Genomic DNA, 23,013 nt, shown 5'->3' with positions numbered 1-23,013 from the left:
TTGTTTTTCTGTTTCTCTCTCCTCCCCACCTCCCTCTCCCCCCCCATATCCACCCTTCCCTACCTCTGTCCTCCCTCCCTGCCTCTCCTCCCCTCCACCCTTCCCCTCCCCCAGCTCAGCTTCCAGGTGAAGGTGGGGGTTCTGTACTGCAGGGCAGGGCAGAGCAGTGAGGAGGAGATGTACAACAACGAGTCTGCCGGCCCGGCCCTGGAGGAGTTCTTGGACCTGCTGGGGGACAAGGTCCGCCTCAAGGGCTTCACCAAGTACCGCGCCCAGCTGGACACAAAGAGTACGTCCTCACACGATCCCAGCTGGAGTTTCTAGTTTCTGTTCCCAATTTGTTGTATCTCACCCGCAAGCAGAGGTGGCAAAAGTACACACATCCTTCACTCAAGTAGAAGTACAGAAATTCATGTTTTAAAAGACTGGTAAAAGTTGAAGTACTGACTGCACTTTTTAACATAACACGACATAAAGTTTTTCCAAACTATTTTTCAACTTTTCAAAATGTTATTTTCAAAACTTTTTAACACACGACATAAAAGAGGTTCAAGTAAAAAAAAAAAAGTATTTCACACAGTGAAAGGAGAACTTTTTCAGAAACATTTTTTCAAAAATATTTTGTCAACCTTTTGGAACCTTTTTTCCACACACAACACGACTCAAAAAAGGTTCACGTTTTTTCAAAGCCATGCGTTCAGGTCCTATTGGTTCTCACACGTGTAGCTTTGGTTCAGGTGTGGGACTGTACACCCTGTCTGCTGAAAGTGACCTGAAGAGTCATGTGACCTGAAGAGTCATGTGACCTGAAGAGTCATGTGGCCTGAAGAGTCATGTGGCCTGAAGAGTCATGTGGCCTGAAGAGTCATGTGGCCTGAAGAGTCATGTGGCCTGAAGAGTCATGTGGCCTGAAGAGTCATGTGGCCTGAAGAGTCATGTGGCCTGAAGAGTCATGTTACCTGTTTTCCTCACCAACAACTTCAGTTTTTCCTCAGAGCATCTGACACAACTGGAATATTTAATAGTTTTCCTGCCACTCTATCCAGACATTGATCAGGGTGCAGTATCTTATATAGTGGCTGGGGCCGTTTGTGTAACAGGATCTAGTCTGTGGGGAGGAGAGCGGACAGAAGGGCTGTGTTGCATTACAGGAGAGTTGATCTGTTTCTGTTCCCCCCACAGCGGACTCCACCGGCACCCACTCCCTTTACACCACGTTCAGAGACTACGAGATCATGTTCCACGTTTCAACCATGCTGCCCTACACCCCCAACAACAAACAACAGGTACTGACAAGGAAGAGCTTGTTAGCGCTGGAACTGCACCAGTGCAGTTGCTTCATTGGCATAAATGTTCAGGCTAAACTATTTTAGCACAGCACACATAAGAAACCACCATGACTGCTGTGATCTTTTGTGGTACGGTCATGTGACTTGGTGTGTAATGTGTCTCCACGGCGATCAGCTGCTGAGGAAACGCCACATCGGGAACGACATCGTGACCATCGTGTTCCAGGAGCCGGGCGCGCACCCCTTCACCCCCAGGACCATCCGCTCACACTTCCAGCATGTGTTCGTCATCGTGCGTGTGCACGACCCGTGCTCCGACCACACGGGATACAGGTGGGACGCTCTAGGGGGACGCTCTAGGGGGACGCTCTAGGGGGACGCTCTGGGGGGACGCTCTGGGGGGGACGCCCTGGGGGGACGCTCTGGGGGGGACGCTCTGGGGGGACGCCCTGGGGGACGCTCTGGGGGGACGCTCTGGGGGACGCCCTGGGGGGGCGCTCTGGGGGGACGCTCTGGGGGGGACGCCCTGGGGGGACGCCCTGGGGGGGATGCTCTGGGGGGCGCTCTGGGGGGACGCTCTGGGGGGGCGCTCTGGGGGGACGCCCTGGGGGGACGCTCTGGGGGGACGCTCTGGGGGGACGCTCTGGGGAAGATGCTCTGGGGGGGACGCTCTGGGGGGGCGCTCTGGGGGGGACAGAGAACAATTACATTCTGCATTAAGACCAGCATACAGACAACTATAAATGGCATACATAAAAAAAGCAAAACAACACAACCCTCAACACCAGCCCCAGACCACATCCCCCCTCCACCTACAACCCCTGCTCCCCCTCCTACCCACATTCATACTCCCAAGGAATGTTAAGCCATTGTTATGTCATTACTTTGTGGGATTTGTAGTTTTTTTTGGTCGTCACTGCCCACATTCCCCTTCTCTGAAGATGAGGCACGCTATCTGACCACTGTTCAACCACTGTATGACCGCAGGAGGGCTTTGTCCTCGCCCTGGGCGGGGGGCCAGGCACAGGCCCCCTGCTGTGAGAACCACAGCCAGGTAGCTACCGCTCAGAGGAAGTACAACCACTTGAAGGCACACAAAGCCACATAAAAGCTTGTTGCATAACAACTGGCCCTTCGTTCTGGAGGCTGTGTGTGTGTGTGTGTGTGTGTGTTTGGTTGGATTATGGTTGACGAGGGAGCCAGACCCCTCCTTGCAGAATGCCAGCTCCTCCAGCAGTCTCTTGCTTATGATCGGGCATCTCAGTAGCTTTCTCCTCCTCTGCTGCCCCCAATCTCACCCCCCTCGCTTGCTGACACGCACACACACTCACACACACATAAACACACACACTCTCTGTACACACGCCACCCCACCCCCCTGCCTGCCTGTCAGCCTGGGGGCAGCGGAGCCATAGCGATCTGAAGGAGTTAGCGCCACGCGCATCAGGGTCCCGCTTTCCGGACAAGCGAGTGAGCAGGGGAGCGAGCGAGTGAGCAGGGGAGCGAGCGAGTGAGCAGGGGAGCGAGAGAGAGAGCGTCAGTGCTGCAGAGCAGAGGCTCTCACAGCTCTCAGTCTCCAGAGGAGCAGTCGTCACTGTTCTCCCTCTCAGCACCCAAGTTTGGGCTCGTTTATATTGAGATCCTCTCCCCCTCTCCAGCCCCTCTGTCTTTCTTTGTGTCATTCCATCCCCCTCAGCGCTGTGAAGAATCGAATGCCCTTTTTGGATTTGGAATTTTCCAAGGGGACCTTTTTAGTGGGATTTGCAGTGTGTTTGTCGGGGGAGGAGGAGAGCGTGGAGGAAGAAGAGACAGGAGAAGAGCTGGTTGGCCTGGTTTTCCCTTCTGAAATGGAGATGAGAGCTGGCAGAACCTGAAGCTGGGAGGAGGAACGCTGTACTCTGCTCCACCCAGAGCTCCTCCTGGCCCCAGCCCCAGCCCCCGGCCTCGCTGTCTGGATCTAATGGACCCCAGCCCCTGCTGTCTCTGGAGAGTCTGCGTGACAACCACAGGGATGTAGGATGCCTTCCGTTGAGAAGGAGCTAACATTAATGGTCTGACAGAGCCTGGGTAGCTAGGACCACTGTAGCTCACACGGACGGGGTGAGTTCAAGTGGATCTCTGGTGTAGGAATTTGGAGGGAAAAGGCAGTCAGGTAGTGTGTGTGTGTGTGTGTGTGTGTGTCTGTCCCGAGGGAGGAAGATGTTATCTGTGTCCGTAATCCCTGGGGCGTTTAATCTGATCACACGCCCACTGTGTAAGCACAGAGATTGTCATTTGGCCAGATTTCTTTAACGAGACACAATTCAGTATTCTCAAGTTGCAACAAGTTTCTTCGATTTATTGTTTCTGTTTGAATTGTTGTTGAAGTTTTCTTCAGAGTAATCGACAATCAGCCTTTTATGTGTTGTTGAAGGTTTTTTAGGGGTCTCCTCCCTTGGCTTGTTCAACAGAGATTCTTGCAGATTGAATAGTGGAAATAATGAAACAGGGATCCTTAACCCCTCAGTGATTCAGCAGTAGTTGGCCAGGGGCCAGCCTGGTGCCAACCCCGTGGTTTCCACCCCACACTCACATGGGTCACCATCAGCCTGGTTGCATAACTAGCAAAGCTTTGTTCAGGACAACTGTGCAGAGCTTGCTAGCCAGCTAGCTCTCCTGAGAGTGGCATGGCTTCAGATGGGCTCTGTGGTTGAAGCAGCGTTGTCAGCTGGGCTGAAGGTATATTTCTATGTCTGCTCAGTCAGGCATGGGAAGAATATCATCGCTGCATGCACTGCCTGGGTGTTATCTGTGCAATGGACTGAACCTTGTCAGGCCCAGGTCATCAACCCACTCAAGCCTGCCTGCCTTTTTGTCTGTCTGTCTGTCTGTCTGTCTGTCTGTCTGTCTGTCTGTCTGTCTGTCTGTCTGCTTGTCTGTCTGTCTGTCTGGACTACCCTGGAGTTCTATCATGCTTCACTGTATATCTGCACGGTGTATCATCCCCACTGCGTTAGCATAGATGCTGAGTTGTCAGTGTGTATTGGCAAGCTTCTCGTCACAAACCCGGTTAGCTCTGATACAAACGTGTTACCCCTGTTCACACCGGACGCGTCTGCGGCGCGTTACGGCTGCGACGCGAGCAGGTTTTGTTGTATTTACATCATTTCAGAAGGGCAGCTGCGAGGCAGCAGTAATGGCGAGTTCGCGAGATACTTATGTGTGTATGCTATATGTGGATTTGTGGTTTCAAACAACTAGTTTTGCTCAACTTCTAAGATGAATCTCTCGTTGACCATTATGTAAAATCCTTCGAATTCATGCCTCCTTTCACCGATGTAGTGAAGTGAATTATTACGATTGGGAGTTTGCACGGTGTTTTAATGAACACAGTGTTTTTATTTTTAGGTGACCGGGGGCATGTTCCATAAAGCAAATTTAAGCCAGGCATGTCAGTTACTTTCCCGTTTATTTGGTAAACTCGCTTTATTGAACATGCCCCCGCTTGGACGCGACCTCCGGCAAAAATAGAAGTTCTGTCTCTCCCGAAGCTGCGTGTAAACTCGTCCGGTGTGTTTTAGAGGTTAGTATGGATCTGGAAGCTTTGTAACTCACCCAAGTTGAGGCTAGCCTCATTGTTGCATGTTACCCTAGAGCTGATATGCTGTCAGTGATGCAGAGTTCGTGAGAAGCCCTGTGGTGAACAACGCTGAAGAGGCAATGCTTCCCAGCTTTGGACTAATTGATAGGAACACAACAGTAGGTCGGCCATTGTTTGACTACAGCGGAGGTTGAATAGAAGGAGCAGTATGGAGGTAACTTGAGGAGAGCCCGGCCCCAGGCCTCCTCTCCCCCGCCTTTATCTGGGAACTGAAGGGAGGCAGCAGAAACAATAATCCGGGGGAAACAGCCTTCTACCACAGAGGCGCGATTCCCGGAAATCTATAGCCTACATTTGTAGTTTTCGTTAATACAGACACTTTGTTGGAGATGTTTTAAGTGACTCGGTTGTTTGCACTTGACTGTGCGTTCCTGCACAATTATGTATCTTCAGTATTGTGCATTCGCATTCTTATCAATGTCCTCTCTCTTTCGTCCTCTCTCCTTCTTTCACCCTCCCTGTCTTCCATCTCCCTATTTTTCTTCCTTCCTTTCTCTCTTCTCGCTTTTTTGACTTTATATCTCTCTCATCTCTCTCTTCCTTTCTCTCCTCCTCCCCTCTTCCTCCCCCCTCTTCCTCTCTCCCTCCCCTCTTTCTTCCTCTCTCCCCCTCTCTTCTTCTCCCTCCCCTCTCTTCCTCTCCCCCCTCTTCCTCCCCCTCCTCTCTCTTCCTCTCCCTCCCCTCTCTCTTCCTCTCCCTCCCCTCTCTCTTCCTCTTTCCCTCCCCTCTCTCTTCCTCTCCCCCCTTTCTTCCTCTTTCCCTCCCCTCTCTCTTCCTCTCCCTCCCTCTCTCTTCCTCTCCTCCAGTGTGGCTGTCACTCGTTCTCAGGACGTGCCCTCGTTCGGCCCCCCCCTCCCCAGGGGCGTGACCTTCCCCAAGTCCACCGTGTTCAGGGACTTCCTGCTGGCCAAGGTCGTCAACGCGGAGAACGCCGCCCACAAGTCCCAGAAGTTCGGCGCCATGGCGACGCGCACGCGGCAGGAGTACCTGAGGGACCTGGCAGAGCGTCATGTGACCAGCACGCCCGTGGAGCCTGTGGGGAAGTTCCCCTTCATCTCGCTGGCGCACAAACGGCGCGAGAGGCTGCGTCCCTACAGCGGGGCGGAGCTCCGCAGCCTGGGGGCGATCACCTGGTCCGTCCACGCCGAGGACCAGGTGGCCGGGGCGGAGCGGGAGTGTCTGCTGGCCATCTCTAACGACTTCCTCATCCTGCTGGACCAGGAAGCCAAGGCGGTGGTGTTCAACTGCGCCACGCGCGACGTGATTGGCTGGTCGTCGGGCAGCCCCGCCTCCATGAAGGTGTACTACGAGCGTGGGGAGAGCGTGTCCCTGCGCTCCATCAACAACAACACGGAGGACTTTGGAGAGGTGGTCAGGCGTCTGGAGGTCAGTGAGGATCCTGCGTCATGTCGCTCTCTGGTCCTGTAGCATCTGCACGGGACACCTTCCAAATGGCTAGTGAACATTCACATCTGACCAGCCACTCAGTAGATATCATTAGTTTTAGGGCAAGCGAGGGTGGACAATCGACTAGCCTCTTGCACTGTCTCGTGAGAATGTCAGTGCCCAGTCTGACCTTGTGTTGTTCTGTGTTGGTCGCTGGGCTGGCGATGTGTCCCAGAGGACACCTGCTCGCATCACAGCAGCCCAGATCTCTCTCACGCCACCCGTAATGAGCTCCTGCCAGCCTCTGGCTGTGCAGCGGGGCTGTCCCACTGTGACACGGGGGAGAAAACCCTCCCAGGTCACTGAGTTGGAGCTCCAGTTGTTGTGAGGAGTTCAGTTGTCGACATGTGGATAATTATGTAGTCCAGTCTGGAGCGGATCTCCTGAACACTCCTCCTCTCTGATTATAGCACACTACACGCCACACTAGAGAGGGGACTGCCAGATTGAGAGGAGCTGTTGGAGGGATCTCTGTGAGGTTGCTTGAGTCATCGCGCTCAGCTTGTTTTGTTCCCTCTTAGGCCTGTGTGAATAGGGTTAGTTGGTGGGTGGGTGTACTTTACTAAAGTTTGTGTGTATATCTGCCCTCTTATGGTGTTAATCTTAGGGTGTGTCAGAGCTGCAGTCAAATACACTGCTCTGCCTCAGTTGTGGGAGCTTGAAGGTGTGTGTGTGTGTGTGTGTGTGTGTGTGTGCGTGTGTGCGTGTGTGCGTGCGTGCGTGTGTGCGCACGGCACTCTCTCCTTACCTTACTCAGGTGTGCAGGGCTGTTGGAAACACGGCCTGCCTAACCTTTGTTAATGGAGGGTTACATTTGCTCACAGATTTAGTATCTGCAGGCAATTCTTCAGCAAATGACCCAGTCTGCAAAGACTGTAACAGCAAACATTATCTCTGCTGTCTCTCCTTAATCCCATCTAATAGATGAATGGGATTTTCATCATAAGATTTTCAGCAGATCTTAAGATCTGTGCTGTTAATCAACCCTGGCAGAAGAAGCTACTCTCAGTCAAACACACACACACACACATCACTTCCTCAAGCCACACTGGTGCGTGTTAGAGCCCCGCCTCCCTCTCCCCTCACGACTAACACCGCCTCTTCCTCGCCCGCCCAGCTGCTGACGAAGGGCAGCCAGACCACGGAGATGACCCTGCGCAGGAACGGCCTGGGCCAGCTGGGCTTCCACGTCAACTTCGAGGGCATCGTGGCGGAGGTGGAGCCGTACGGCTACGCGTGGCAGGCGGGGCTGCGACAGGGCAGCCGGCTGGTGGACATCTGTAAGGTGTCTGTGGCTTCGCTGTCCCACGAACAGATGATCGACCTGCTGAGGACGTCTGTCACCGTCAGGGTGGTCATCATCCCCCCACACGAAGACTCCACCCCCCGCAGGTACACACACACACACACACACACACACACACACACACACACACACACACACAGGAGAATACCAGCCACACACACACAGTCACATGTCCGTGGTCAGCTGTAGTCTTTCCTCTCCCATCCTCAGAGGCTGCTCTGAGCTCTACCACATGCCCCTGGTGGACTACAAGAACCACAAGGAGGGCATGCCCTACGAGTTCAAGTTCCCCTTCCGCAGCAGCAGCAACAACAACACCACTACCACCAGCAGGTGGCCCCGCACCTCCTCCAGCCCCCACGCGCGCCCCCCCGGCCTGGGGGGAACCCTCGTCAAGGCCCCCCCTGCTGACCCGGGGGACAGAGCGCTCCCTCGCAGTGTGTCCAGTGACGGACGGCAGCTCAACCCCAAACGGTCTGACAGGAGAGAGGGAGGGAGAGAGGAGAGGGGGAGGGAGGGAGGGAGAGGATGAGAGAGGATGAGAGAGGGAGGGAGAGGATGAGAGAGGGAGGGAGGGAGGGAGAGGATGAGAGAGGGAGGGAGAGGATGAGAGGGGGAGGGAGGGAGGGATGAGAGGGGGAGGGAGGGAGAGATGAGAGGGGGAGGGAGGGAGGGATGAGAGGGGGAGGGAGAGAGGGAGGGAGGGAGGGATGAGAGGGGGAGGGAGAGAGGAGAGAGGGAGGGAGAGATGAGAGGGAGGGAGAGATGAGAGGGAGGGAGAGATGAGAGGGGGAGAGAGGGAGAGATGAGAGGGGGAGGGAGGGAGAGATGAGAGGGAGAGAGGAGAGGGGGAGGGAGAGAGGAGAGGGAGGGAGGGAGAGGATGAGAGGGGGAGGGAGGGATGAGAGGGGGAGGGAGGGACGGATGAGAGGGGGAGGGAGGGACGGATGAGAGGGGGAGGGAGAGAGGAGAGAGGGAGGGAGAGATGAGAGAGGGAGGGAGAGATGAGAGGGAGAGATGAGAGGGGGAGGGAGAGAGGAGAGAGAGGGAGGGAGAGGATGAGAGGGGGAGGGAGGGAGGGATGAGAGGGGGAGGGAGGGAGAGATGGGAGGGGGAGGGAGAGGGGGAGGGAGGGAGAGATGAGAGGGAGAGAGGAGAGAGGGATGAGAGGGGGAGGGAGAGAGCGAGGGAGAGATGAGAGGGAGAGAGGAGAGAGGGAGGGAGGGAGGAGAGAGAGGGAGGGAGAGGATGAGAGGGGGAGGTAGAGATGAGAGAGGGAGGGAGAGATGAGAGGGAGGGAGAGATGAGAGGGGGAGGGAGGGAGAGATGAGAGGGGGAGGGAGAGATGAGAGGGGGAGGGAGGGAGAGATGAGAGGGGGAGGGAGAGATGAGAGAGGGAGGGAGAGAGGAGAGAGGGAGAGAGGAGAGAGGGAGGGAGAGAGGAGAGGGAGGGAGGGAGAGGATGAGAGGGGGAGGGAGGGAGGGAGGAGAGAGGGAGGGAGAGATGAGAGGGGGAGGGAGAGGATGAGAGGGAGAGGGAGGGAGGGATGAGAGAGGGAGGGAGAGAGGAGAGGAGTAGGGAGGGAGACTTCACATGAATAGTATTCTGCCTTTTCTATCTGCATATTGCTGTTCCTCTGTGTACTGAACTAACTACTGACTATGCTGCGCTGTGTTGTCCCGCTGTGTGTGTGTGTGTGTGTGTGTGTGTCTGTGTGTGTGTGTGTGTGTGTGCGTGCTCCCTCAGGTACTCTCCGGGGTCAGATAACTACGCCCTGGCCTGCTCCATCGTGATGGGACGCTCTCCCCACAACCCTGCCTCCCAGAGCAGTATGTCCTACTGCGACACCCTGGGCTCCAGGGGCTCTGGGGGGTCCGGGGGGTCCGGGGGGTCCGGGGGAACCCTGGCCTCCAGCCACTGGAAACAGAAAAACCTGCCTGAAGGGTGGGCTGCCTTTACCATCCACACACCATTACAGTCGTTCAGTCCTTCATGAAGAGGAAGGTCATGACTGGAGTGGTACCAAAACAGGGAACTTACATCCTGTGTTATTATTAGATCTATTATTTATACCATTATTTCCCCCGTTCAGGTTCAACAACAACAGCCGTCATTCCCCGCTGTCCGTAGAGCGCCGTGCCCAGGGGGAGGGGTTTAACGGGGCAAAGCCCGCCCCCAGCCACACCCTCGGGCCAAGCTCAGCGCCTGGTTGGCCCCGGGCGGGCGAGGGGGAGGGGCCTAGCCAGACTGGAGAGAGAGTTGCTAACGGTAGGAGGAGCTGCAGAACCATGAACCAGGAAGTGTTCAGCATGTAGGATAAAGCTGTAGAGAACAAAGGACTACAGCATGTATGAATCTGATAGCTATAGATTAGAAGACTACAGTACCCATGTGTTCTTGTGTGATCTGTCCAGAGACTGTAGATCCGTGTGGAACACTGTTGGAACCATCTGGTCCATGATCTTCTGCTGTACTCTCTAGACTTGAATCCGTCCCTTGAGATAAAAGCTGAATGACTAACATGTGTGTCCTCAGAGGTCCCTGTCTCCAGAGCGTGTGCGTCTGGTCACCTGTCTCCCAACAACAACACCAAGGTGAGCCAGCCGGCGTCTCACAGCCCTCTCAACCGCCCAATAGAAACAGTGCTGACCAATCCTGTGTTTCCATAGGCTGACGCCCCTTACTCCTCCAGCCAATCCAGCAGCAACACGCTCTCCAGCAACGCCTCCAGCTCCGCCCAGAGTGATGAGAAGTGGTACGATGTGGGGTCCCGGGCCGGCGTGCGTCAGGAGCTGAACGGCTTCCTGCAGGGGGCGTCGACAGACAGCGGCATCGACACTGCTCCCTCGTACAGGGCCCCTGACGACAGCACGGCCTCCTCGGGGGGTGTGAGGGGGGCCGAGCGGCCCCCCATCCTCTGGCAGCACCCCCCGTCGGCCCCGGAGACCTCCCCCCACACCCCGGACCCCCCCACCCCCACAGGAAGCAGCGAGAGCCCCGCCAAGACCCCCCCGACCTTCCCCCCCGCCCCGGACAGCGGCTCCTACACCCTCAGCGATGCTGCTTCACACTCCAGGTGTGTTTCTGTCCAGAAGGTTCTGTCGGAGCCAGCTGTGTCCTCTCCTGTGTCGAGGGTCGCTGAGCAGGCAGGGCCAGCTGTGTCCTCTCCTGTGTCGAGGGTCGCTGAGCAGGCAGGGCCAGCTGTGTCCTCTCCTGTGTCGAGGGTCGCTGAGCAGGCAGGGCCAGCTGTGTCCTCTCCTGTGTCGAGGGTCGCTGAGCAGGCAGGGCCAGCTGTGTCCTCTCCTGTGTCGAGGGTCGCTGAGCAGGCAGGGCCAGCTGTGTCCTCTCCTGTGTCGAGGGTCGCTGAGCAGGCAGGGCCAGCTGTGTCCTCTCCTGTGTCGAGGGTCGCTGAGCAGGCAGGGCCAGCTGTGTCCTCTCCTGTGTCGAGGGTCGCTGAGCAGGCAGGGCCAGCTGTGTCCTCTCCTGTGTCGAGGGTCGCTGAGCAGGCAGGGCCAGCTGTGTCCTCTCCTGTGTCGAGGGTCGCTGAGCAGGCAGGGCCAGCTGTGTCCTCTCCTGTGTCGAGGGTCGCTGAGCAGGCAGGGCCAGCTGTGTCCTCTCCTGTGTCGAGGGTCGCTGAGCAGGCAGGGCCAGCTGTGTCCTCTCCTGTGTCGAGGGTCGCTGAGCAGGCAGGGCCAGCTGTGTCCTCTCCTGTGTCGAGGGTCGCTGAGCAGGCAGGGCCAGCTGTGTCCTCTCCTGTGTCGAGGGTCGCTGAGCAGGCAGGGCCAGCTGTGTCCTCTCCTGTGTCGAGGGTCGCTGAGCAGGCAGGGCCAGCTGTGTCCTCTCCTGTGTCGAGGGTCGCTGAGCAGGCAGGGCCAGCTGTGTCCTCTCCTGTGTCGAGGGTCGCTGAGCAGGCAGGGCCAGCTGTGTCCTCTCCTGTGTCGAGGGTCGCTGAGCAGGCAGGGCCAGCTGTGTCCTCTCCTGTGTCGAGGGTCGCTGAGCAGGCAGGGCCAGCTGTGTCCTCTCCTGTGTCGAGGGTCGCTGAGCAGGCAGGGCCAGCTGTGTCCTCTCCTGTGTCGAGGGTCGCTGAGCAGGCAGGGCCAGCTGTGTCCTCTCCTGTGTCGAGGGTCGCTGAGCAGGCAGGGCCAGCTGTGTCCTCTCCTGTGTCGAGGGTCGCTGAGCAGGCAGGGCCAGCTGTGTCCTCTCCTGTGTCGAGGGTCGCTGAGCAGGCAGGGCCAGCTGTGTCCTCTCCTGTGTCGAGGGTCGCTGAGCAGGCAGGGGGGCAGGGGGGCAGGGGGGCAGGGGGGCCCAGATACTTCCTCCACTGTCTGGATGGAAAACTCAAGAGCTTTGGGGTTTGGCGGAGGGAAGGGAACGAGCTGTGTGTGTGTGTGTGTCTTTCTGTCTCTTTCTACTTGTTCTTTCTCTCTGTGCCTGTGTGTGTCTTTGTACTATTGTGTGTGTGTGTGTGAGTCAGTATAAACACAAAGAAAGCTCTTGAAGACCTCAGGAATGCTGAATGTGAGAGCTCAGCACTGTTAAAGCCTCCTTCCTGTGAGCGAGCAGACACTTCCCGCCTCTCCTCTGTGCTCCTGAAATAACTCCAGCACACTAGTCACTTTGTTAGAGTACACACACACACACACCTATACACACACCCCTGTATGAAGAGAAGCTGGTTTTCATGTCACACTGTACAGAAATATTGTTTGAAAGAGTTTGACATAAAAGTCCAAGGGCACCGTGTCCTATTACTGCTTCCTGAATCCTAATGGTCCCGTGTGTACAAGACACAGGGAGAAGTTCTCACCAGGTTTATGATTTAAAGAATAGAAGTTAAACTGTGAGGAGAGAGGGTGAGGAGAGAGGAGGGTGAGGAGAGAAGGGTGAGGAGAGAGGAGGGTGAAGAGAGAGGAGGGTGAGGAGAGAGGAGGGTGAGGAGAGAGGAGGGTGAGGAGAGAGGAGGGTGAGGAGAGAGGAGGGTGAGGAGAGAGGAGGGTGAAGAGAGAGGAGAGTGAGGAGAGAGGAGGGTGAGGAGAGAGGAGGGTGAGGAGAGAGGAGGGTGAGGAGAGAGGAGGGTGAGGAGAGAGGAGGGTGAGGAGAGAGGAGGGTGAGGAGAGAGGAGGGTGAAGAGAGAGGAGGGTGAGGAGGGAGGGTGAGGAGAGAGGGTGAGGAGAGAGGAGGGTGAGGAGAGAGGAGGGTGAGGAGAGAGGGTGAGGAGAGAGGAGGGTGAGGAGAGAGGAGGGTGAGGAGAGAGGAGGGTGAGGAGAGAGGAGGGTGAGGAGAGAGGAGGGTGAGGAGAGAGGAGAGTGAGGAGAGAGGAGGGTGAGGAGAGAGGAGGGTGAGGAGAGAGGAGGGTGAGGAGAGAGGAGGGTGAGGAGAGAGGAGGGTGAGGAGAGAGGAGGGTGAGAAAGGGAGAGAGAATAGAGAGGAGAGGGAAAGGGGCGTGGACAGTCAGGTGGATGGGCATGTGAGAAATAACGTGTCATCTGTGTAGATCTTAAACACACATCCTCATGGTGGTTATCTCCTCTCTAATCTTCATGGTGGTTATCTCCTCTCTAATCTTCATGGTGGTTATATCCTCTCTAATCTTCATGGTGGTTATCTCCTCTCTAATCTTCATGGTGGTTATCTCCTCTCTAATCCTCATGGTGGTTATCTCCTCTCTAATCCTCATGGTGGTTATCTCCTCTCTAATCCTCATGGTGGTTATCTCCTCTCTAATCCTCATGGTGGTTATCTCCTCTCTCCAGCACCCTGAGCTCCAGACACTCAGGCAGTCCTCTGGGCCGGGCCTGTAGCCCCTCCCTGGAGGAGCCTCAGCCCTCCCCCACCTCCCCCACCCACGGGCCCAAGAGCTTCTACCCCCGACACGGGACCACCTCCAAGTTCCTCATCGGCTGGAGAAAGCCCGGAGGAACCATCAACTCTGTGGACTTTGGCAACACTCGCAAGTAAGCATGTAGAGAATGGTGTGTGTTGTGTGCGTGTGTTGTGTTGTGTGTGTTATCTTACCAATGTTTATCGTAGCATCCAGGTCCTGTTTTGTTTTGAATAAGTGGGTAATGTTGAGCTGAGGTACTTGGTGTGGTGAGAGGATCTCTTGTGTGGAGGCACATGCAGCTGTTGTGGTTTATTTATAGAGGCTCTGGAGGTAAACCTTTGATGCTCTCTCACAGACCTGCCTCCTCGTGTTAGTCAGGGAGCTGCTGTTTGCGTTTGAAACATCGTGAAACTGCGCCTCCCTGTGGTCACAGAGTACTTGACTACATTTACACTTGAGACATTTACACTGTATTGGATAGTTTTAAGTGAAGTGTAACAGGAGAAAGAGAGGCAGAGAGAGGCAGAGAGAGGCAGAGAGAGGCAGAGAGAGGCAGAGAGAGGCAGAGAGAGGCAGAGAGAGGCAGAGAGAGGCAGAGAGAGGCAGAGAGAGGCAGCAAAGGGCCAAGCACTGATGCAGTGATGTCCTGGACGCCCTGTGGTTCTGACCTGGTGTCACTTCCCCCAGGCGGCACCAGAGTGAGGGCCTGATGGGGGGGCAGCCCCAGCTGAGGGCCGTCATGCGTGGGTCCCAGTCCCCCCAGCGCAGCACCAAGTCCAGCCTGGAGGAGGACCTGAAGAGGCTCATCACCCTGGACAGCCCTCCGCCCACCGCCAGCGATCTCAAGGTAAGACTGGCCGCTCTCACGGACACTAAGGCATCATTTCACATCTGGGTGTTTTTGTAGACCACAGTGGGATACAATATGTGGTGTAACTATGTAAACTCTCAGGTCCTGGCCATATATATATTTTACATTGGTCCCTCTCTCTTTCCCTGTCTGTCTGTCTCTCTTTCTTTCGTCCGTCCTCTCTCTCTCTCTTTTCCAGCCCGTGTTTCCTGTGCCCCCCCCCAGACGTCGCTCTCTCCAGAGGACCGTGTCAGATGAGAGTATCTACAGTGTCCAGAGGGAGGCGTCCTATGCCAGTGGAGAGGCTCCAGGGGACGCCCTGTTCAGCAGCTGCACCCTGCCCCGCTCCCCCACCGCCCGCCACGCCACGCCTCGACGCCCCTCACACAAGTCCCTGGGTGAGAACTGGCCTGGACAATGTCTGGGCTGGAATGACGAGATGGAAGAATAGAGTCGGTGATCTCCTGTCTCTCCTGGTCTCATGTCTCTCCTGGCCTCCTGTCTCTCCTGGTCTCATGTCTCCTGTCTCTCCTGGCCGCCTGTCTCTCCTGGTCTCCTGTCTCTCCTGGTCTCATGTCTCTCCTGGTCTCCTGTCTCTCCTGGTCTCATGTCTCTCCTGGTCTCCTGTCTCTCCTGGCCGCCTGTCTCTCCTGGTCTCATGTCTCCTGTCTCTCCTGGCCGCCTGTCTCTCCTGGTCTCCTGTCTCTCCTGGTCTCCTGTCTCTCCTGGTCTCATGTCTCTCCTGGTCTCATGTCTCTCCTGGTCTCATGTCTCTCCTGGTCTCCTGTCTCTCCTGGTCTCCTGTCTCTCCTGGTCTCCTGTCTCTCCTTGTCTCATGGCTCTCCTCGTCTCATGTCTCCTGTCCCCTGTGGCCCCCAGGTGACCTGTCGACCCCAGACAGCTGTGGTTCTGACCCGGGCAGGAGGAGACAGCTGCAAGAGCAGGTCCTCATGCCCCTGCCTGACCCCGGCGCTGACCCCGCCCTCAACTGGTCCAACCTGGTGGACGCTGCCAAGGCCTTCGAGGGTGAGCTCACACAGAATTGACACGACAGTCGACATGATATTCTGTCTCCCTCCAGTAGAGGGCAGTGCTTCCCCATGTTGCTCTGTACTGAGGTTAAAGTTCAAAGTGTTTTATTTGTCAAATCTGGACAAATTGCTTTAGACGAGGCTACGATCAGCAATTAACAAAATAAGCAAAACAAGATTAAAAAAACAAGATACAAATGAATGAAACAAGATGCAAAAGAGTGTGAAATAGTAAAGTTGTTCTGTGTTTTGTTTCCCAGCTGAGCAGAAGGCCAGTCTGCTAGCTGCTAGTGACGGGAGCTCCAGAGGGGAGAGCGTGGCCTCCAGCCCCCAGCAGGCTGAGCCCCAGGCTGCCCCACAACGCCAGCCCTCCCCTGGGTACGCCCGCCTCACGCTCCCCCTCCTCACACACAGCCTGGACTCACTCACACACACACGTACACACACACAACCCCTTCATGGGTCCGTAGTGGGGTTGAAGTGATGGTTGTGGTTAGTAATGAAACCCACTCCTCCTCTCCCTTCCTCCTCCTCTCCTCTCTTCCTTCCCTCCTCCTCCTCTCCCCTTCTCCTCCCTCCCTTCCTCCTCCCTCCCTCCTCCTCTCTCCTCCTCCTCTCTCCTCCTCCTCTCTCCTCCTCCTCCCTCCTCTCCCCTCCTCCTCTCTTCTCCTCCTCTCTCCTCCTCTCCCCTCCTCCTCCCTTCCTCTCCCCTCCTCCTCCCTCCTCTCTCCTCTTCCTCTCCTCTTCCTCTCCTCTTCCTCTCCTCCTCCTCTCTCCTTCTCCTCTCTACTCCTCCTCTCTCCTCCCTTCCTCCTCCTCTCCCCTCCTCCTTCTCCTCCTCTCTCCTTCTCTTCCTCCTCCCTCCCTTCCTCCTCCTTCTCTCCTCCTCCCTCCCTTCCTCCTCCTTCTCTCCTCCTCCCTCCCTCCTCTCCTCCTCCCTCTCTCCTCCTCCTCCCTCCTTGTCCCTCTCCTCCTCCTGTCTCCTCCTCCTCTCCTCCTCTCCCCTCCTCAGTGAGATCCCAGCCTGTCTGATGGGGAAGGTGAGCCAGCTGGAGTCCATGGTCAAGCTGCTGCAGGGCGACCTGAAGAAGGTAAAAGACCAGACCAAATGTATTCTGTAGGGGTCAGATGGCTGAGCGGTTAGGGAGTCGGGCAAGGTTGCCAGTTCGATTCCCGGCCGTGCCAAATGACGTTGTGTCCTTGGACAAGGCACTTTACCCTACTTGCCTGGGGGGAATGTCCCTGTACTTACTGTAAGTCACTCTGGATAAGAGCGTCTGCTAAATGACTACATGTAAATGTATTCAGCCGACATCCTGCTGACCTATCAGAGGAGAGGCTTACTGTCAGCCCAGTAGACCTCTTCTCTGGGAAAGGTCAGACGGGCTGGAACATTTCAAACTGTGTGTGTGTGTGTAGTTGTATGTGGGCATGTGAGAGCATGTGTGAATGTGTTGTTTTTTTGTGTAAGTGTGTTTGAATGTTACAGCTTAGTGTGTGTGTGTGTGTGGGGGGGGGGGGGAGTGGGTATAGTGAAACAAGTATAGTGAAACATGAAAAACTTGACTTTGTCGGGCCCAACTTCAGTAGAAAACCAAACTTGTGTGTGTGTGTGTGCAGGAGATGGAGGCGAAGGCGTCGCTGCAGGCCCAGGTGGAGTGTCTGAGAGAAGACAACGTGCGTCTGCAGGAGGAGTCCTACAGCGCCTCGGCCAAACTCAAGAAGTTCACAGAGTGGGTCTTCAATACCATCGACATGAACTGAGCAGCCAGCACCTCCCAGACTGGTGCAGCCCCCCCACCCAGACAGCTGCACCACAGGACTAACACACCAGCAGACTGACTGTAGTTCAACACCTGCCTAGAGGAGAGACAGACAGTCGCTGTGTGGCTGATCCACTGCTGACACACACATCCTCGGTCTGTCACGGCTCTTTGAAATAGTCCCTTCTTCCCGTGAGAGGGATTGGAGGGGGAAGGAGAGAGGAAGGAGAGAGGAAGGAGAGAGGAAGGAGAGAGGAAGGAGAGAGGAAGGAGAGAGGAGGAGGAGAGAGGAGGAGGAGAGAGGAGGAGGAGAGAGGAGGAGAGAGGAGGAGAGAGGGAGGAGAGAGGAGGAGAGAGGAGGAGAGAGGGAGGAGAGAGGGAGGAGAGAGGGAGGAGAGAGGGAGGAGAGAGGGAGGAGAGAGGGAGGAGAGAGGGAGGAGAGAGGGAGGAGAGCGGGAGGAGAGGGGGAAGAGAGGAGGAGTAGGAGAGAGGGAGGGAGGATCATTGTGATTTGTTGAGATTGCAGTGAATGATATGAGGAAAATGAATTATATTTGATGTTTTGAAAAAAGGAGAAATGATTGAGAAGTTGGGGTCCACAGAGAGGAGGTTGCCGTGGTGATGCTGACTGCTGACATCAGGCGAATACGACGTGTCAGATGAAGACCACTCATCTGATGAAACCACTTGTACTTATCTGATGAAATTCGCCATGTAAAAATTGTTTCATAACAAGGGTGCCATAATTACGAGAGACAAGCTTGATGAGTTAAAGATGCGTTTTGTAAATATGTGCTGTTCGGGCATGTAAATTGAGAAGCTGTATTGTGGCTGTCTAGTTTGATCCTGTATTCCCTACTAAGAGTGAGAAGAGGACAGTACCGGCACTGTCTACTACTCAGCAAGGATTCAGCAGTCTTTGGAATGACTAACTGAAATGTGTTACTGGAAGACAAAGGGTTCAACTGGAAAAACATAGGTTTATGGTTTTAGAATTAGAGTCTGAATATTATTATTATTATTATTATTGTTTTAGCTGGCAGATTGGTAATATGGCCACATTACTGCCTGATGCAGATGTGTCAAGTGCCACCTGGTGGTGAGGACGTGTAATGGCAGTGTGTCCCAGTCTTGATCTGCAGCATGGTCCCAGATAACTCAACCCCGAGATGTTTGACCCTTTTCTACTGTACTCTCTGTAGAGTAAATCGGTACTGTGTGTGATGACGTGTAAATATGCAGCGTAAATCCTGACCTCGTGTCACGTGTGCTCTGAGATCCGCTCACCTGTCAACCAGCCTGGTCACGCCTCCCAGAGAGGGGCGTGTCTACACAGTCTGCTGTGTAACCCAGGTGTGACATGTTCCCATGACGACCGCACTGTCACTTCCAGGACGTCATCCCCCAGTATACAGCCTGTATATAAAGAGGATGCTCCTCTTAGATTGCACCTTCCTTCATGTGTTACGACATGTGGTCATGTTTCCTTTGGGCTGTGACTGTAAAAATGTTCATATCTATTAAAGATATTTTGTTGAAAGTTAATGGTCATATCTTGTTCTAGGGGAATCCTGGAAGTGTTGGTTTGGAACTCAATGTTGTGCTGACATGTAGGTTTTCACACCAGCAACGTGGTCCATGATGGTGAGTCAGTGGTGGTGAGTCTCCAGGTGTGATAGCTCGTGATGCCAGTGGGGTCACCTGGGGAAACCCCCCCCCCCCAAAAAAACAGCCCCCCCCGGTCTGACGGCAAACCCCACCCTACCACCTTAACTAACCCCACCCAAGACCTTAACTAACCCCACCCTACCACCTTAACTAACCCCACCCAAGACCTTAACTAACCCCACCCTACCACCTTAACTAACCCCACCCTACCACCTTAACTAACCCCACCCTACCACCTTAACTAACCCCACCGTACCACCTTAACTAACCCCACCGTACCACCTTAACTAACCCCACCCAAGACCTTAACTAACCCCACCCTACCACCTTAAGTATCCCCACCCAAGACCTTAACTAACCCCACCCTACCACCTTAACTAACTCCACCCTACCACCTTAACTAACCCTACCCAAGACCTTAACTAACCCCACCCTACCACCTTAACTAACCCCACCCTACCACCTTAACTAAACCCACCCTACGACCTTAATTAACCCCACCCTACCACCTTAACTAACCCCACCCTACCACCTTAACTAACCCCACCGTACCACCTTAACTAACCCCACCCAAGACCTTAACTAACCCCACACTACCACCTTAACTAACCCCACCCAAGACCTTAACTAACCCCACCCTACCACCTTAACTAACTCCACCCTACCACATTAACTAACCCCACCCAAGACCTTAACTAACCCCACCCTACCACCTTAACTAACCCCACCCTACCACCTTAACTAACCCCACCCTACCACCTTAACTAACTCCACCCTACCACATTAACTTACCCCACCCTACCACCTTAACTAACTCCACCCTACCACCTTAACTAACACATTTTTTGCGGGAAACCCTGTTAACTGTACCGGTACTAGTCTAAGCAGATCAGATAATTAGTAACATTAATTGTAAAATAAGAAACCAAAGTATAGCAGTATGCGATTCGTTAACCCTCATAATGACAGTTTTCATCTAGCTTATACAGTATACTTCTATTACAGTATACTACTACTACAGCATAATAGAACTCCTGAAACTCAGTTTTGGTTTTTGATTTTGGTGTGCCACCCCCAAGGTTTTCAGTGCCCCAATCCCGCCCACCCACCCCCACCCCACACACCTATAACAGATTTCCGTGGCGCCTCTGACTGATGCAGTCTGTTTGATTTCAAGGCTGAGAGAAGTGATCTTCTCTTCGATATGGAACAGAGAATGCCTCCCGCTGATAGCACAGTCCAAGACAGGCTTGAAAAAGTACATGTCAAAACTCGATGCCATGACGCCATTAAAACCAAGGATACATAAAACAGAATCTACACTTCCTCCCTGGACGCCCGACTCCCCTCAGAAACTAACGAGGGGGGTTTGGGCTTCATTGAGCAGGGAGCCACAGCTTGTCGACAGCTGGGATTTGAACAGACCCAGTTAGTCAGTCTTCAGCATCTACAGATGGTGAGAAATAATCTAAAACTCCAGTCTAAAACTAAAGCGACACTAACACATATTTGATGTGTGTGATATTCCCCATGTGAGTATTCCATAGGTAAGTAGAGTAACCCTTCACTCTCCTCTCTTTCACTGTCTCCTTTCTCTCCCTTCACTCTTCCCTCTTTCACTTTCTTTCCTCCTCCCTCCTCTCTCCTCTCTCCTCTCTCTCTTTCACTCTCTTACTTCTCTCCCTCCACTCTCCCCTCTTTCACTTTCCTCCCTCCTCTCTCCTCTCCCTCCTGCCCTCTCTACCCCCCTCTCTCCTTCCTCTCCTCCCCCTGTACGTAAAGAGATACCTGCTGGCAGAACCCTTCAGAGGGGAGAAGGGGGGAGGGATGTCAGCTGTGATAAGTGAGCAGCAGTTTACACAACATCCGTCTGAACCCAGACCATAGCTATCCTCATTGGGGAGGGAGGTGTGGAGCTGATTGGCCCAGAGGTACGGGCTCTGTCTTCCTAAACCAACAGCAGCCCATGCAGGGATTATAAATCACACACGCCACATTGACTGTACAGTTTCCAGCCTACTTGCACATAGATGAAGGTAGTAAGAACCAGTCTGTGGTTGAAGGTCAGCCTTCAGTGCTCTCGTGTGGTTTTAATGTGTTCTATCTGGTGTTTAATCTGAGTAGGAGTGACTCGAATGGCTTTTCAACAAATCAGCCCTAATGCAGATTGCGAGACAACTCCCTTAATGCAGATCAGTCTATCCTCCAGGCTTGTTAATGATGGGTGGGCCTCCTTAATGGCAGGGGTGGCTGATTGGACCCGGAGATGTGACAGGGATTCTGCAAGTCACTGCTGCTCAACTAGATGTGGTGTGGGTGTTGGGAAGGAATGGTCTCACAGCCTCACTGTGTTGATCTGAGCCTGTGTTGATCTGAGCCTGTGTTGATCTGAGCCTGTGTTGATCTGAGCCTGTGTTGATCTGAGCCTGTGTTGGTCCAGTCCTGGTGAGCGGGGCGGTTGAGGGTACCAGGGGACTTGTTATGTTTCTCTCCACGTCTGTGTGGGGGAACGCGCTGTGAACTCAACTTCGACCTTTTAATGGGCATATCACTCCGTTTGGCATGTGTCGTCGTGTTCCCCCAGAGTGCTGAGCAACAGCTGGGATTGGCTCTCTGAGCTACATCGTGGGCTGTTGGATCACATCTTTGGGAGGATTCTGGAAAGGTCTTTCCACACTGAGCTAATGAAATTACAGCTGTGTTATGTATTTTTCCTCAGTCTGAGAGCCTTGACTTCTTTGTGAGTTCTGTTGTGGCGTGTCGTAGATGAGCAGAGTTCAGAGGAAACACTGTGGAGGGGAAGAGGGGGCAGGAGCTAAACACACAGCCAGACACACTGTCCAGGGTGCCACACACACACACACACACACACACACACACACACACTCATGCTTCCAGACTAGTAGCAGCAACAACACAAGCAAGCTTGTTCATGAAGGATGATGGGTGAAGATGTGCTGTGTGGTAAGAAAGACAGAGAGACCAGGGGAGACCAAGACGAGAGAGAGAGAAAGTAAGAGTGTAACTGAATATGTGTGTGTGGGAGAGAGAGAAAGTAACTGTGTGTGTTTTGCACGCATGCATTCACAGATTGGCCAAGCAATGTATTTCTGGGAGAAGATTCCTTCAGGGGGTTTTGAATCTCATTTATTGAAGCAAAAAAATTCATTCATTCTGGTTTGTCATTTATGCTTGAATGGTCCTGTAGTATTCAGAAAGAGAGAAATAACCGAAGAATGACTGAGGATGACATGAGAAAAAAGACTCATGTTTCTCTGTCCTTGAATGTGCAAATGCCTTGAAACATGCAGAATATTACAATTAGCATATCCGTCTCATACATTGGCTTTCAATAACACAACCTCCACAGTGACAGTGGAATATGAAGCAAAGACAACATTGTCTCAGAATTAAAATGACATTTAATTTATTTAATTTGTTCATTATCTGCATTTCTCTTCTCCCATTCTTCTGCTCTCAGGGCTTTCCATGCTCTTTGTTTCTCTCCTCTCAGATTGTGAAACTTGTGTTTTTATTAGCATCACAATGTCCTATTGAAATTATTCTTGTTTTCAGCATCAGTGGGCGCTGCTGCAGAGATCTACTCTCTCTCTCTCTCTCTCTCTCTCTCTCTCTCTCTCTCTCTCTCTCTCTCTCTCTCTCTCTCTCTCTCTCTCTCTCTCTCTACTTCTCTCTCTACCTCTCTCTTTCTCCCTCTCCCTCAACCCCTCTCTCTCTCTCTCCCTCTCTCCCTGTCTCTTTCTCTCTCTCTGTCATCTCCTCGCTCATTCGCTCACTCTCTCTCTCTGTATCTCTTTTTATCTTCTCTGTAATTCCCTCATGCCTCCCCCTCTCCCAACTCGATCTGCCTCTCGTACTCTCTCTCTCTCTCTCTCCCTCTCTGTCACACACAGAGACACCCTCCGTCCCTCTCTCCTCTTTCTCCTCCCTCCCTCTCTCTCCTCCCTCTCTCTCCTCTCTCTCACACACAGAGGCACATGCACCCTCGGCACAGACAGAAAAGGAGAGAGGAGCGCACAGGCAGGATCTCTTCGACTGACTGCTCCGCTCTCCAGCCCTCTCTCCAGCCCTCTCTCCAGCCCGCTCTCCAGCCCGCTCTCCAGCCCTCTCTCCAGCCCGCTCTCAGCCTGCTCTCCAGGTGGCTCTCCCTGGCCAGGGCTGAGGAAGAGAAGGA

General features: G+C 54.1%; 1 protein-coding gene across 1 annotated transcript in view; it reads left to right on the top strand.

The window, feature by feature from the left end:
- LOC146300213 (signal-induced proliferation-associated 1-like protein 1) overlaps positions 1-17,485 on the top strand; it is a 38,117-nt gene extending 20,632 nt beyond the window's left edge. Inside the window, exons 5-21 of the mRNA XM_084681661.1 lie at positions 115-289; positions 1,183-1,286; positions 1,465-1,622; positions 5,736-6,315; positions 7,493-7,767; positions 7,892-8,155; positions 9,429-9,626; positions 9,775-9,950; positions 10,218-10,276; positions 10,352-10,758; positions 13,436-13,636; positions 14,194-14,353; positions 14,556-14,754; positions 15,236-15,382; positions 15,648-15,765; positions 16,400-16,478; positions 17,008-17,485. Coding sequence (XP_084537787.1) covers positions 115-289; positions 1,183-1,286; positions 1,465-1,622; positions 5,736-6,315; positions 7,493-7,767; positions 7,892-8,155; positions 9,429-9,626; positions 9,775-9,950; positions 10,218-10,276; positions 10,352-10,758; positions 13,436-13,636; positions 14,194-14,353; positions 14,556-14,754; positions 15,236-15,382; positions 15,648-15,765; positions 16,400-16,478; positions 17,008-17,151 — 3,444 coding nt within the window. The 3' untranslated portion in view covers positions 17,152-17,485. The remainder of the gene's footprint in view (positions 1-114; positions 290-1,182; positions 1,287-1,464; positions 1,623-5,735; positions 6,316-7,492; positions 7,768-7,891; positions 8,156-9,428; positions 9,627-9,774; positions 9,951-10,217; positions 10,277-10,351; positions 10,759-13,435; positions 13,637-14,193; positions 14,354-14,555; positions 14,755-15,235; positions 15,383-15,647; positions 15,766-16,399; positions 16,479-17,007) is intronic.
- The last annotated feature ends 5,528 nt before the right edge of the window (positions 17,486-23,013 follow it).

The sequence above is a fragment of the Hypomesus nipponensis genome, chromosome 3 (genome assembly GCF_054491055.1).
Source record: "Hypomesus nipponensis isolate SF chromosome 3, ASM5449105v1, whole genome shotgun sequence".
NCBI lineage: Eukaryota > Metazoa > Chordata > Actinopteri > Osmeriformes > Osmeridae > Hypomesus > Hypomesus nipponensis.
The sequence above is the reverse complement of the archived record's forward strand: the minus strand, read 5'-3'. Positions and strand labels throughout refer to the sequence as shown.